A 15,995-nucleotide genomic window follows, 5' to 3' on the forward strand; every position below is an offset into this window, starting at 1 on the left:
ACAGGATGCTCAGACAGGCTGGGAGAGTTGGAAGGGGGTGAGGGAGGAGGGGGTGCAAAGGAGGAGGCAAGGAGGTGAGCGTGTAAGCCAGGCGGTGGAATGGAGAGAAGAGGAGGAGGTGGAGGTGGGAGAGGAGAAGGTGGCAGGAGAAATGGTGGGAAAGAGGGCAGCAGAGACAGGCGCTCTCTTCAGAGGTCAGTGACCCCCTTCCTAAGCCCCACCAGGACACATAACCTGGCCCCATCCCACACCCCAACTCTACTGCTTTGCCATGGCTTTCAAAGGACCCCTCCCCACAGGACACCAGTGGAGGCCTCCGCGGGGTAAGAGCCCAGCACCCTCCCCCCTCACCTCTGGGTCCCTCCCAAGCCCACCCTCACTCACAGGCCTCACTGCTGTAAAAGCCCCCCTCTCACCCTCTTGTAAGACCTCACAACGTGGGGCACCCAGTAGGGCATCACAGCCTGATCCCTAGGCACCGGGAGACGGCCTCCAAAGTGGTGACGGGCCGGGGCACGGCTTGGTGGCTTTGGGGATGTCCACCGGGACCATGTTTTGGATCTGACAGAGAGGAAGGGAAGAGAAGGCCGAAGGGGCTGTGCCCCGGACAAACAGCCTCGGGCACAGAGCCCGGTGAGCCCCTCTCCACACGCCTCCCACAAGCACAGCCAACCCCCCAGCTAGGGAGCAGGTCCCCCCTTCACGGCATTCCGGAGCGGCAGGCACCAGCACCTCCATGGTCCCCCTGCCCCTGTGACCCACCACTGGCAGGGGCAGGACACAGAGGACACACAGGTGGAGGCAGAGACCTGGCTCTGTCCCGAGCCTGGTGGCCTCCAGGAGCAGCCCTTGGGCACAACATTCAGCTCCCCAAGCCTCAACGCTCTCAGCCCTACAGAGGGCTCTGCCAGCACTTTGACAACATTGATCAGAGTTTCAAATGACTGACTTTGATCCAGCAATCCACCTCTGGGACTGAATCCTAGGGTACTCATGTGCATTTGCAAAATGTGTGCACAGAACACTCACTGCAGCGTTGGCTGTTGTGACCACACTGCCTGAATGCCCACCAATAAGGAACAATAAATGGCAGGACGGGGCACAAGAGGAAATAGTGTGGCCTTTGGCAACAATAAGGTGGTCCAGTCTATCAGGAAATGACGTTAAGTGGGAAGTGCAGCCTTGTAAGCACAGCATGCTACCATTTGCATTTTTAAAAAATACGTGCGTCATACTGCTTTTATATGAGTTGTGGTGGGTCATATCCAATTCCTCACCCCTTCTTTGGGGCCTCCCCTTTGCCGTGTGACTCTGCAGCTCCTCCCAGCGGGGACAGGGTAGAGCCCATCCGCAGCTTTGGTTCAGCCAGGCACTGGACTGGCAGCAGCAGGAGGAGGGAGGACAGCAGCCAGATACAGAGCTGGGCCAACAGATGCTTGCAGGTTCCCAGCTGCCCTCACCCCTGTCATTGCCACGAGAAGCCCATGCCTGAGCAAGCCCACCAGCCCCGAGATCAGGGACATGCAGGGCTCAGCTGCCCAGCAGAGACTCCTCAGATACACAAGTAATAACAGTGACTGGTGGTCCAAGCCAGGAGTTTGGGTGACTTGCTGTGGATCACTGGTGAAAGGGCAGGGCACAGAAAATGTCCAGGACACACAGGAAGCCTTGGGGGAGGGGCCAGGCAACAGGAATGGGGGCCCGAGGGAGAATTATGTTCATCAGACTCCTTTGAATGCTGGATTTCCAACCATGTACTCACGTCACACATTATAGAAAGTAACAAAAACCACTTTTGAGTGACACTGCTGACTTCCCAGGGCTGCCGGGCACTCCGGGCAGCCTGTGTGAGACGGGCGGCAAAGGGCAGCTGACGCTGCAGGGGAAGGGCTGAAGGATCCGCGGGCTCAAGCAAAGAAGGCGTAACAAGGCCCGGAGCACTCAGGGCCCTCCCCCACCTCTGCACCTCTTGCCACCACAGCACGGACACCCCTCGCCTGTGGCCCTTTTGCCCAGCAGGAGGAGCACACTCTGGCCAGTTCTACCCAATCCACTGAGCACTTGCTGAGCGCATGCTCCCTGGCAGGCACTGTGTTGGAAGCACATAAAGCCCCATCTGGCCCGCAGGAGTCACTGCACCGCACCATTCATGAGAAATAACAAATGTCAGGATGCTGGGGAGCAGAAGGAGATGGGAAAGCATTCCAAGCCAGAGGTGGCTTTCCAAGGAAGTGTCACTGAGCCAAGGCATGGGGGGCTGGCTAGGGGGAGAAGGCGGCAGAAGAGCAGGTGCCTGCTTGAGAGCCCTCAAGGATGTGGGTAACGGAACCACCTTTATGGGGCAGGCCTCACAGGGTGTCTGTACAGCAATCACTTCCTCCCCCGAGGTAAAAGAACCCACTGTTTCTAATGGAGCTAAGTGCCCCACCCCTAGTGGTCAGCATCAGCCAGCTGGGGCTTTGCCAGGAATGGGTCTGGGGTGAAATCAAAGAGATGAAAGAGAAGATGACTGAGATTTCTGGGAACATTTTAGTCTGTATTTTTAGTACTGCCCTCACTGCGTGCTCATTGGACAGCAGCTCAACCCCAAGAAAAATACCTGAGAATTGTTTTATCCCTGATAAGAAAGAGGATGGGAGAAGCTTTCTATGCTCTCCTATGACCTTTCCGCTGTGTGCATTGCGGTGTAAGAAAGAGACTTGCAGCCACCATCTAGAAACATTAGCAGTGACAGCGCCAACACTCTGAGCAGAAGGATGAAAAGAAGCCGGGTCTTGAAGACACTGTTGAGTCATAAACCGTTCCTGGAAGAATCTTCTGCCAAAGACATTCCTGGAAGAATCTTCTGCCAAAGACGCTGGTTGAAATCACTGTCAGTTTTCTGTACTTGCAACCTAACACCTTCTCTCTAATGGAAATCAGAGCCCCTGGGGAGTAGGAGCCCCTGGGATGAGCGGAAGTGGGGTGGAGGAGCCAAGCAGAGGCAAGGTCTGCAAGGACTCCAGCGGTTGTATAAGGCAGTGGGGTTGACACTCCGAAGAAAATGGGGGAATGCAGGACCAAATCCATGTTTCTAAAACTCATGGGGCTCCAGAGCACAGAATGGGCAGTCAGAGCTAGAGAGGAAGGGGGTAGGGAGCCCAGCGAGGAGGCTGGATAGGCACTGCAGTGAGACATGCTGGCGCCCTGACTTCCCTGTTCCTTCCATCCTGCTTAGAGGCACCTCTTTCCTGGTCCCAGCCGCACACCTCAGTGGGGACTGGATTCAGAGCCAGAGACCTGGATTCTAATCCATGATCTGCTGTGGACTGACTATGTGACCTAGGACAAGGCCCTATCCCTCTTTGAACCTCAGTTTACCCATCTGCTAAAGGGGTGTGATAATACCTACTCTGCCCAACACTAAATGATACAGTGACCTTTCATCACTAACCAGAACAGTATGACCTAATTATCTTGACATCACTGACCCCTTCTTTGAGAGTTTATTAAAAAACAAGGAATGAAAGAGGTGGCATCACTGCAGATTCTACTGAGAGTAAAAGGGCAATAAGAGAGGATTATGAACAACATTATGTCAATAAATTCAACGGCTGTGGCCTAATGGAGCAATTCCTTGAGAGACACAAACTACTAAAGCTTGCTCAGGAAGAAATAGGTAACCTAAATAGCTCTGTATTTATGAGATAAATTAAATTTGTAGCTAAAACCTTCCCACAAAGGAAGTTCCAGGCCCATATCGCTTTATTGACAAATTCTTCCAAACACTCAAAAAAAAATATTGCCAATTTTACACAAAGTCTTTCAGAAAAATGATGGGATACTTCCCAACTCATTTTGCAAAGCCAACATTACTCTAATACAAGAACAAAGGCGGCACAAGGAAAGTGCGGACCAATATGCCTCATGAACACAGATGCAAAAATCTAATCAAATATATCAAAAGTATAATACAATATGATTAGATCAGGTTTATCCTAGGAATGGCTGGTTGAACTTTTGAAAACCAATCAATGTCATTCATCATATTAGCAAACCAAAAAAGAAAAACCATATGACGATCTCAACAGACAAAGGCAAAAGCCAACATTCATTTCTGATAAAAGCTCTCAGCAAACTAGGAATACATAGGGAACTTTCTCAGCCCAATCAGGGCATTTAGACTTACAGCTAACATCACAATTACTCATGAAAGCCCTCTCAGATCAGGAAGAAGACAAGGATATCTTGTCTCCTCACCGTATTCAACAGTGTACCGGAAGTTCTAGCCGCTGTACCAGGCAAGAAAAATAAATAAAAGGCATCCAGCTTGGAAAGGAAGAAATAAAACCATGTTTAGCTGCAGGTGACAAGATCAGCTATGTAGAAAATTTGACAGAATCTACAAAAACAGATACTAGAATAAATGTGTCTAGCAATATTGTGGGATAAAAGATCAAAATACAAAAATCAATGGTATTTCTAAATACAATGAGCAATCGTAAATTAAATGTTAAAAACAATGTTATCAAAAATATGAAATACAAAATGGAACTTGCTTTTGACTCAGCAATTCCACTCCTGGGAATTTATCTGAAGAAACCGGAAACAGTAATTCAAAAGAATATAGGCACCCCTATGTTCATAGCAGCATTATTTACAGTCACTAAGATTTGGAAGCAGCTCAAGTGTCCATCAGTAGATGAGTGGATAAAATAACTATGGGACATTTGCACAATGGAATACTACTTGGCCATAAAAAAGAATAAAATTTTATCATTTGGGACAGTATGGATGGACTTGAAGAACATCATGCTAAGTGAAGTAAGCCAGTTAGAGAAAGACAAATACCATATGATTTCACACATATGTGGAATCTAATGAACAAAGTGAACTAACCGAGTAAAATAGAGACAGACTCACAAAGAGCAGGAGACAGCTATGGGGTGGGGAGGTTAGGGGGTGGCAGGATGGAGCAAAATAGAAAAAGAACGCATGCACATGAACGACAGAGTGGTGATTGCATTAAGCTCAGACTTTCCTCCACAGAAACTATTCAGATGACTCAGAAGGCCACAGCTATGGGCAACTGGTGATTGGCAGCTTCATCGCCACAACATACCCGCTTGTGCATCACATCTCGTGCAGTTTTTGGCAAAACGTCACATCACCCAGATTACTCAGCCCCCATACAACCCAGATTTGGTGCCTTGTGACTTCTGGCTTTTCCCAAAACTTAAATCACCTCTAAAAGGGAAGAGATTGAAGACTGTCAATGAGATTCAAGAAAATACAATGGGGCAGCTGATGGCAATTGGGAGAACTGTGTGAGGTCCCAAGGTGCCTACTTTGAAGGGGCCTGAGGCAACATTGTCCTGTGTACAATGTTTCTTGTATCTTGTATCTTCTTCAATAAAAGTCTCTATTTTCCATAATATATGGCTGGATACCTTCTGGACAGACCTCATCTAATGTTACAGCAACAAGACATCCATATGCAAAAAAAAAAAAACCAAAACAAAAAACTAACTCAATACACACCTCATACCATATACAAAAATTAACTTAAAATAAACCACAGGAACTAACATGAACTGTAAACTATAAAACTTCTGGAAGAAAACATGAAGAAATCTTTCTCACCTTGGATTAGGCAAGAATTTCCAGAGATGTTTATAAAGCAGAATCCACTGCTTTTTAGGGCTGGGCACACCTAAGCAAGATCCAGAAAAAGGTCAAATTGATAAGTTGGACTTCATCAAAATTTAAAACTTCCGCTCTTTGAAAAATGAAGAGGATAAAAAGACAAGCCAAAGACACAGAGATAATATCTGCTCATTGAATATCAGACAAAGAACTTGCATCCAGAATATATAAAGAACTCTCAAAACTCAATAATAGAAACAAACAGCCCATTTTTTCTAAATGGGCAAAATACCTAAACAGACACACATCAAATAAGATATGGAAAATCATATGAAGAAACAACAACATGGTTTGTCATAGTAAAATTACTAATGAAAACCACACTGAGATAAGGTGGCTAAAATTTAAAAGACTGACCAAACGAAGTGCTAGTGAGGGTGTGGAGAACCTTGAACTTCATGCTCCTGGTGGGGATGTAAAATGGCACAACCACTTCGGAAAACCAGTTGATAACACAGACCTACCATATGATCCAGCAATTCCATTCCTAGGCATTTGCCCAAGAGAAATAAAAGCATGCTAATACAATACAAAGACTTGCATGCAAATGTTCATAGCAGCTTTATTTACAATAGACAAAACTTCTGAAAGCGATCCAAGTGTCCTTCACTGAACAAAGGGATAAACCAAAGTCCATTCATATAATGGGAACACTAAGCAGCAGTAAAAAAGAATGAACTACTTATACACACAGACACGTGGATGAGTCTCAAAAATAACTGTGCTGAATGAAAAAGCCAGACCAAAAAATATATATACTATATGATTAAATTTATATAAAACTCAAGAAAAAGTGAACTATTCTATAGCAGAAACAGATCACGGTTGCCTGGGGACGAGGGCAGGGCAGGGAGAGGTAGGTGGGAGTTACAAAGGGGCATAAGGACACTCTTTAGGGTTGTGTATACGTACATCATCTCAATGGTGGTGGCATACATGTATGTCAAGACTTAGCAACTGTACACTTTACATATGTGCAGTTTATCATATGTCAGCCATAATTCCATAAATCTGTTTTTTAAAGGAATCTGGTTATAAAAACCACAAACTATCTTTCATACATTTTAAAATATCATTCATATAATACTGATAATTATTATGCTTCTGATGGGGTAACTGGTCCCCCTGGACCCAGGTAAAGAACCTCTGGTTCAAGTCAGCTACCTGTTTCAGGGTCACAGGGACAGAGGGACCCGCTAAGGTAGTGCTGCCTCAGCCCTGGGCACCTGTAGGCAGCCCCCGAACCTAGACTGCTACCCACAGCAGATGGGCTCTTGGTGAACAGCTCTAGGGACGGGACACATCTGAGCAAGAGCCAGAACTGACAGGATCTAAAGGGATGCTGCATCTGTGATGTGAGCCAAGGAACTCCCTGGAAGAGTAAATCATCGCTCAGAGGGAACTAGGGTTGAGGCAGGTGTCCAAGGGCAGGGACAGGCCCTCGTCTCCTGCTGCAGCTCAGAAAGAGGCAGGCTACTGTGGCTCATCCTCCAAAGTCATTTAGAGGGGGACCGCCATAGCCTGCAGAACACTTACTGCCACATTAGCATAAGCAAGTCTCAAGTTCCAGCTCTGAAAACGGGGCAGTACAACCAATTCTAGTGGGGAGATGATTGCTCTCTTCGTGGTTATGTGTCAATCTGCATACAGTGCTTTCCATTTTCAAAGACTTCCACATCCATCCCATGTGATCCTCCCCAACCTACAGGCAGGAAGGAGAGGGGAAGTCATCCTCTCCATGGGCAGATGAAGGTGCTGATGCCCACAGCAGATACTTTAGGTGGCAGTGTTGGCTCTCCCCAGCCTCCTGAATACATGTCTCAAAGTGTCACGAGGAACTGGGGGCTAGGGATAGACAATGGGTGACCCGGCACAGAGACTTTAGGGGCTCAGCGACTGCCCCTACTACCTTGAACTCCTGTGTGCAGCACATTCTCTCATGAGATGCTGCTTCTAGACCCACATTCTCCGCTCCCCCCACCCCAGGAGTATGTTGGGGTCAGGTAAAGTAGCTGAGGGCTTGCTTTCCTTACTGAAAGATCTGTGAGGCACATTTCTTCCTCAAAGGTTTGACGTTTGCTCTTCCTAGAAAAGAAGGAAGGCTTAGAAAGCCCTGGGCTCTGTGCAAATTGGGGGCAGGAGTGCCAGGGTGAGGGCCTGGGCTAGCCTTCCTGAACTGGTTCATATCATTAAACCCCAGGGGTGGAAGGGGTCATCCATTCAAGCCTAAGAGGGAGTAGAGGGTGATGACAACAGAAGGTGTGTGCCGGATCACGTGCTAACATCTGGGGGTTCCCTGATGTCGGATTATTGCCAAATCCTACTTTCCTGAACCTACTTGCGTGGGCACGCTCCAGCTAAACTTGTGCTGGGTGGGCACTTTGGAAAAGACAGGAACATTCCAACGTGGTGAGAACTTCCCAAAACACGGAACTGCCAACCACAGCACCTATGATGCTTTATCAGTCACCCCAAAGCTTACTTAGAATACTGGAGAAAAACCTTGTCAGTGCTGCACATTTAATTCCTTCCAGCATGAACACCTGAGTGCTCTGCCTCTGGGATGACAGACTCGGGGTTACTCTTCCTCACTCTCTCCCCCAAATTATAAATGTTGGCCATATGGAATGTCCAGTGGGCATAAATGAAATGTGTCAAAAGTGTTTTGTAATATGGAAACCGTAAGAGTGATACAAGTGTTTTTGTGTTTCAATATTATTGTAATTATTGTTCTTTTATTACACCAATAACATGGAAAACATGAGTGATATGTGTTTCTGTGTTTCGTTATTATCAAAATTATTATTGCTATTTTATTACAGCAATAGCTTCAGGTCATTGAGAGCAACTCATCCAGCTAATATTTGAAAACAGAGGATGTGGGAGGTTGCCCCGCCCGGCATCCAAACAGCTGGTAAAGACAGCTTTGCTGTTTCCTTGGGGGACCACGCCCACATCCATTCTTGTGGTTCAAATGCGCTGGAAGCCCGGACTCCCCAGGAGGGAAAGTTTGGTCCAGCCCATCTCAGACATTGTTTCGGAATTGTTTTATCTACCAAGTCAGTCCAGTGAAACTCATTCAAGGACTTTGTGCTGTAATTAACTGGTAAAGACGATCTCCTTTTCTGCTGAGGAGATAAGGCTCTAGAGGTCTTGGTGGTCATCTTGCCTCCAAGGGAGAAGCCAGCACTGAGAGATGAAACAGTTCTTGAGCACCTGGATACATCCGTGCCGGAAGACCTTCCCCTGACATTGTCGGTGAAACAAGAAATTGCCCTTTCGTGCACAGACGCACAACCACATAACGCACCCGCCCCCGCCCCGCAACCCGCAGGCTGTAGACCACAAGTTCCGTTTCCGTTTCCGTCTGCAGCCTCCGAGGCACCCGCTTCCGGCACTACCGCCCCTCCGAGTGCCCCCCTCTGCCCCGCTGATTGGTGGGGCTCCAGCCAATAAAGCGCTGCCTCCCAGGCAAGTGCACTTAGATGGCGATTGATTGGTTCCTGGTGGAACGGACTTCGGGGTCTAGCGAGGCCGGATAACCCTGGGGTGGAAGGGAGGTCAGAACCGTGGAGGTCGGACCAGCACCCTTGCCCTTGTTAGTCTCGCCCAGCGGGCTAGCACGGGTGGGCGTCAGCCCGAAAAGCCCACCGACCCCCACTGGGAATGCCCACTCACCACTTCCGACAGGTTGCTCCCGGGGCGCCCCAGCCTGGGCGGGGGGTCTGTCCCCTGGAAGAAGGAGGGGGACCCGCCGCCTTACAGGGGCTCGCAGACGCGGTCCTAAGGTTGGTTTCACAGAGCCGGGCAGCGTTTCGGCCTGAGTATATCACACGCAGGATTTGGGGTATATTTGTATTTAAAGTTCTAAGTTGTTTTACTGAAATTCGTATTTAACTGTGCATTTAAGTTACTGATTTGATGGGCTCAAATTGTGATTTTTAGGGAAATGTGTAGTTTTTGAGCAACCAGAAGTCTAAAAGGCTGTGTAATTCAAAACAGCTGTCATCCCGAAGGTCTCGCTGCTGTTTTAAACCCGTCGGCCTCTTTTCCCGAGCCCCTTCCCTTAGTCTCCCTCCCCTGCGCATGTGCATGCTCTGAGGCACAGCAGCTAAAACGAAAGTGGGACTGTGTCCTTCTGTTTACGTGAAACCAAACACATTCTGCCTCTGTGTTCCTTTAGTTTGTCACAAGCTTCAATTTCCTATTTCTTGGGAGTGCATTTTTACACGCTTTTCAGTATTTTCATGCTGACTTGAATACTCTCAATATTTGCCCAAACCATCATAAAAGGAACTGTAGCCCTGATGGACAGCACCCCAATGTGCTGTGTTCTAACCATGGGCAAACAGGGTGCTCACAGGCACAGCTCAGCTTTTTTGGCTCTGCTATTGAACCACGAAGATGGTGGGTGACCTGTGAGCAGGACTGAGTGCCCAAGCCAGGACACACTCGAGTACTCACATGCATGCTCTTCTGGCCAGCACCCATGCCGACTGGGCAGTGGCCCTGCCATATTAGCTGCTAAATGTCTGAAGGCGTACCCCCTGTATCTGTGTCTTTGTAAAAGTCATCACTGGTCTCTTAATAGCTAGTGACAAAATTACCCAGGAATCTCGTCATTAGCCTAGCATTTTATTTACAGGTAGCTGTCTTGTTTCTGCCCCCTTTAGGGCACTCTTGGCTACCCTGCTGTTTCAATTCTGAGCCCACTAGAACACAGCTGTAGCATAGAAGACAGGCTCATACTCCCCAGAACTCTGGCCATTACTGCTGGGACACTGTCTTGCCTCTTCATATCAAGAATAGCTCATGACTGTCCCCATCCCAACCATGAATGGCTCAAATTAAAAGGACTGAAGATACCAAGTTTCTGAGGATGTGGCAGGTAGAACCCCCATGCATTGCTCATGAAATAGATACAATCGTGTTGGCAAACTTCGCTGGCATTACAAAACCTAAACTTGCATACTTGATGACAAAGCAGTTTCTTGCCCAAGCACAGACCCAAGAGAAATGAGAACTTATGTCCACCAGAAGACACGGGCAGTAACATCCACAGCAATCTTTGTTAACAGCTCCAAACTGGAGATGGCCCAAATGTCCATAGGAGAACAGATTTTCTTTAAAAACGTATGGCATGTTCACTATGTGACAATAAAAAGAACATACATCCACAGCCCACAACAAAGTAGGTGAACGAAGCACACGGACAAAGAAGCCAAACCCCCAAATGTGTATGTGATTCCACCTGTGTGATGTTGAAAGCCCCAGAAGCAAATCCACCACCAAACCAGCTGACCACCTGCCCCAGGAGACCCCATGTGCCCTGCCCCAAGTGTTCAGAATAACAAGGGGCCTGATCCCAGTCCTCGCCCTGCCTCTTACCATATATGGCAAATCTCCTAAATTTTCCAAGCCTTGGTTTCGTCAGTAAACTAGTGATAGATAACCAGAGAACACATCCCATAGGAAGTTTGAGATCAGGTAAGACAGGAAGAAAGGTGCCGCAGAGCCAGGCACCTCAACCGCCACTCCCTCAGTGTGGCGATATCCTAGCCCACCCCCCATTTCCCTTTGCCTTCCCACTGGAAGCAAGGGTTGGCTCATTGCCACTGTCTCTGGGGAGGGAAGTGGGACCAGAGAAGCCTGTGGCTGTCAAAACATTTCTGTGCCGGCTCTTGTTTCCCGAGTTCCCAGGGGAGGAGAAGGGAGGGAAAAGTAGAGGAGGGGAGGGGAGGGGAGGGGGAGGAGTGCCAGGGCTTGAGTCCCTGAGTCGTGGTACAGATGGGCAGCGTGTTCACTGACCAAGGGTGCCTGCCTGAGAGCACAAGGAGGACCTGCATTTGGCCAAAGCACCCAGCCTGACTGACCCACCACGGGCACAGAGAAGGGGCTCTGCAAATATAAGTCCTGTGGGTTAAGTTAAATCATAACGTCAACATAAAATCTAAGAACTATAATTTTTTAAAATGCATGTTTCTTAGTGGGGGACTTCTGTGTTACGTGCCTGGTCCCCACGGGTGGACAGCACCCTGTGAGACTCTGCTGCCAAACCCTCACCCTTCCCTCCTGGGATCACAGGTTTCATGGTGCCCCCGATTCTCCTCGCCTCCCAGTCGATGACTATCATTCTGCCCTCAATGAGCTGTAAAACTTCAGCGTCCTGGTTTCTCTTCTTCACTGTGTCCTCCTGCAGTCTGTGGGGAGACATGGGACCCACCATCATCCTTCTCCTGACTGTCATCAGAGCACTGTGAAAGGGGCACAGCCCAAGCCGGACAGCCAGGCTCTGAGTCTGTTCATTTTCAAATGCCTCTGTCACCATCACCTCACCCCCTCCCCTCCCTTCCACACACACACACCAAGGACCCACATCCTAGTGCTTTCCTGAGATCACCAGTGTCCTCTAGGAGAAGAGGGGCTCTGAGAAGTGTCTTGCTTGCCTATGGCCATCAATGGAAGCTTGCCTCCCAATACAACTGTGGGAACTGGGGACAGAGAGCAGCTCTGTGGTGACAAGGAGCACCCACCAGGCTCAGTCAGCCTTCATCTTCATCCCGCATCCTGCAGGGAGCCAGGAGAGGACAAGAATTGGGTCTAGGTCCCAGCCTGCCTCCTGGCCAGTCCACATAGTACTCAGCAGGTGTTCTCTGAACGACTGTCTGAACAAGGGTGTCCTGTAAACTCCTCCTCTGTTGCCTGGGTTCCCAGGCGGGGATGGCAGCGGCCCTGAGCCAGTGTCCAGGTGTTACCCAACCACAGTGGAGTTCGGCTGCCCGCTGCCACCAGGGGCTGCCTCCAGAGCCAGAGGCTGGTGAGAAAAGAAAGAACTTTTTTTTTTTTAATTTAGATGTTGCACAATGTGGGAGAATGGCAGACTCTTGTCTCAAAGCCCATCTCCTCTGCAAAACCCAGACAAAACCCAGCTGTCTTCAGCAAGACCAAAACAAAAGACAGAGTCCATCCTGACTGGTGTGGCTCAGTTGGTTGGGCATCATGCAGCAAAGTTAAAGGTCACAGGTTTGATTCTTGGTCAGGATACATACCAGGCTTGGTCCTGGTTGGGGCATATACAGGAGACAACTGAATGATGTTTCTCTCTTGCATAGACTATTTCTCTCCCTCCCTTTTTTCCCCTCCATTCACCTCTCTCAAATAAATAAATAAATAAGAAACACAGACAGAGTCCAGAGTTCCTGTTCCCATTTAAAGTTCTGTTCTTTGGGACCCACAGGTGGCTGCCGAGCAGTCAGCCTGGTACTTAGCTTGTTCCTGGCTGCTCTCCAGCTTTAGGCTCCCTTGGTCCCGCATGTGGGGCCAGCGCCGCCATAAGCCATGTGGTTTCTGGGGCCACAAGGCCCCACAAACACACCAAACAGTGTGTTCACCAGGTGGGCAAGATTGTTTCTTCATTTCCCTGGGTCTGTATTGGCTGGGGAGGGACCAGGTGCTTTCTTTTGCTTTTGGTGGGTCCACCTCCCAACCAATCCCTTCCCTCCCCTGGCTAGACTGACAGGTCTCTTCATCAGCACCTCCCCTGTCACCATTGTATCTTCTATTTGAGCATGTGCTGCCCCCAGTGTGGTGCTGGAAGGGGATAGGAGGGCTTTTCCCCTCTTACCCAATTATCTTGCCAGCCCTACATGTACTCAGGGTAAGGACTTCCTCCTGCCCACCATGTTTCTGGGGGTGGAGGAGGGGGTGGTGCGTAGGCAACGCCCGCCCCCCCCAACTATCTTGCCTTGGCCCCCATCTGTTCACCATCTTACCCCAGGAAGCCCTTCCTGTTCCTTGTCCTTAGCTCGCTCCCAGCCATCTGGACAGCCTCTCAGTATCACAGGCACCTGCTGTCTACTGAGCGGTCACGGTGGCTCTGTGAGGTGGGCTCCAGGACTGGGCCCCCAGCAGGCCAGTCCCAAGACTGCATTTGGGCCAGTGGCTCTCGGGCGAAAGTGGCATCAGCTCTTTTCTTCTCATTCCCTCAACCCAGTCCAGCAGTCCGCAACTCCTCACCCAGAGTCTTGCCACCTCCCAGGGTTCAGGCTGTGTCAACCCTTACCAGAATCCCCAAAGCAGCCTCCTGGGAGACATCTCCCACCACCTCCACCTGCAGCCCCTTCTCAACGTGGCAGCCAGAGCTACCTTCTGATCAGAAGTCTCTAGGAACTCCCGGGGGCTTGGGGGGAGGGTCCCGGTCCTCACAATGCCCGAAGGGTGCTGTGTGAATACGAGCACATGTGTGCACACCTCATTCCCAATGACAGCGTCAGGCAAATGTGGCATCGTGGTGTTACCAGACTCAAGGGGTCTGTCACTTGGGGTGTTCTGTTCAAGGAGATATGGTTGTCCTTGGCCAGTATCTCATTTACTTGAAGCAAGTGACCAGGACAGATTCACATCCAGAGCTGTCTCCCCCAGGGGAGGCTTAGCCATTGCTTGTGTATGCTATTTGGTAAATTGCACGTTCATTTCTTCTTGGCAGTTGGCTAAACTGATCAGTTTGGGTTCTGATTAAGTTCATCCTTTACAGCTGCCTCTGAAAAAATACCGTGTTACATTTTAACACTTAGCAAAAATAGCATTTAGTGATAGTAATAACTGCTCAGATCTTGAGATCCTTGTTCTCCTGGTGGGTTTCTTCTACTCTTTAAATACTTCTGAGAGTGTTTAGTCAAATTACATTCCAGATCTTTTCCCACAAATAAAGACAGAGGTGTTAGCCTATGTTAACACTGGGATGGCCCATGAATTGGGGTGTTTTCTCCACAAGGTGGGTCAGGGTTGTGTGAGGACATTCACAGCACTCCTAACAGCTGGAACATGAAGACAGTGAAAGGTTCCAAGAGAACATGACTGCTTTCTCCAAGCTCTGAGCCATACAGTGGGCTGCTCAGAGTCTATGCACCAGGCACCATGGCCACAAGGCAGGCACTCAGGAAATTCCAAGACACCTGTGACCAAGTTCACCAAATGACAGAGACCGAGTAGGTTTCTGTTTCTGTCACTGTTCACGAGCATTAAAAAGTGACTCATCGGAAGTGTCCTCAGGGTGGAGAGAATCAGCTGGCTAAGGGAGGGGTTTTGGCTGTCTAGTGTAGGCTGCAGCAGTGAACTCCAAGTTCTCAGAGAAAGAACAGGCCTGTCGTGTGAACTCCTGGGCTAGTTCTGCATGAAGTGGGAATGGAGGCCTGCTGGCACCTAGCTAGTCAAACCACCGTGTGCACTCCGGCCCTCCATGCTGGCCAGGTGGACGTGCCTGATCCAGAGCTGCCTGGTGTCAGGACAGAAGGGTGAGGGAGGAAGGAGCAGGGCAGCTGTGACATTGAGCACCAGCCAGTGAGCCATACGCCCGGACCCGGCAGGTGGTTAGGGAGGGAGGTCCCAGTCTGGACCTCGAAAGGAGTTGGAAACTCTCCCACTGCCAGGGGGCCTTCAAACCTGTTCACACTCAGCAGTAGACACTGGCAGTTTGAGCTGGATGGGCAGATATAGGTGGTTATATGGCCAGACCCATGTCACAGAGTTGGGGGGAAAGTTCATTTGCAACAGTCTCATGCAACGCACATTCAGCCCCAATACAGAAGAATCTCCAATGACTTGTTAGAAACCTCCAATGGCATCCTCTTCAGCTGAGGAGCAGAAAGCAGGGCACGTTCAAGTACGCAGAGATACAGCTGTTTCTCCCAGTCCACACAACAGACCTACCTACCTTACCCAACCTCGCAGCAGCAAGATGGCAAGTGAAGGTGGTGCCACCAATGGAAAAATGTCTGAGGACCCTCCTAGGCCAACTGCCACTTTCCCCAAATCAAGCACCACCTGGGCACTGCTGGTCCCTAAAGTGGGTCATTCAGGTCTGGTTAATTCCTTGGAAATTAATTCATGCAGCAAGTTCTAATGAGCTGCCTGACCAGTCCCTTGACCAAGGAAAGCCAGCTGGTGTGGGGTCCCTGCACATTCACCTGCTAAACCAGAAACAAATGACACATCAGAGTGGGAAAACAACACATACTCTGGACAACAGCTGCCAGCCCTGCCTGGCGTCACTGCGGGCCACTGCCAGATGGACAGGTCCCGCAGGCTCTGGGGCTTCACCTCACACCAGAGACAGGGCTGATGTGAACACGGCCAACAGCCTACAACCGAGGGTCATTTTAGTCATTACTGGTAGAAACCGGGTATAGGCCCAAACACCAGAGGCAGGTTATACCCTTCTGATTTGAGAATGGCTTAGAATCGGAAGTGCTCGTCTTCGATACGTGCACACTTTACAATGCTTAGGGGAGGCCTCAGACGGAGGAGTCCCT

At 49.4% G+C, this 15,995-nt stretch overlaps 1 protein-coding gene across 1 annotated transcript; it reads right to left on the bottom strand.

Annotated features, from left to right (window-relative positions):
* Positions 1-380: 380 nt before the first annotated feature.
* C12H16orf95 (chromosome 12 C16orf95 homolog) lies at positions 381-7,206 on the bottom strand. Its single transcript, XM_036013569.1, is given in 3 exon segments — positions 381-596; positions 4,903-4,918; positions 6,865-7,206. Coding segments are annotated over 3 exon segments (348 nt in total). The 5' UTR covers positions 6,990-7,206; the 3' UTR covers positions 381-389.
* Positions 7,207-15,995: the final 8,789 nt, after the last annotated feature.

This window comes from Phyllostomus discolor, chromosome 12 (assembly GCF_004126475.2).
Source record: "Phyllostomus discolor isolate MPI-MPIP mPhyDis1 chromosome 12, mPhyDis1.pri.v3, whole genome shotgun sequence".
NCBI lineage: Eukaryota > Metazoa > Chordata > Mammalia > Chiroptera > Phyllostomidae > Phyllostomus > Phyllostomus discolor.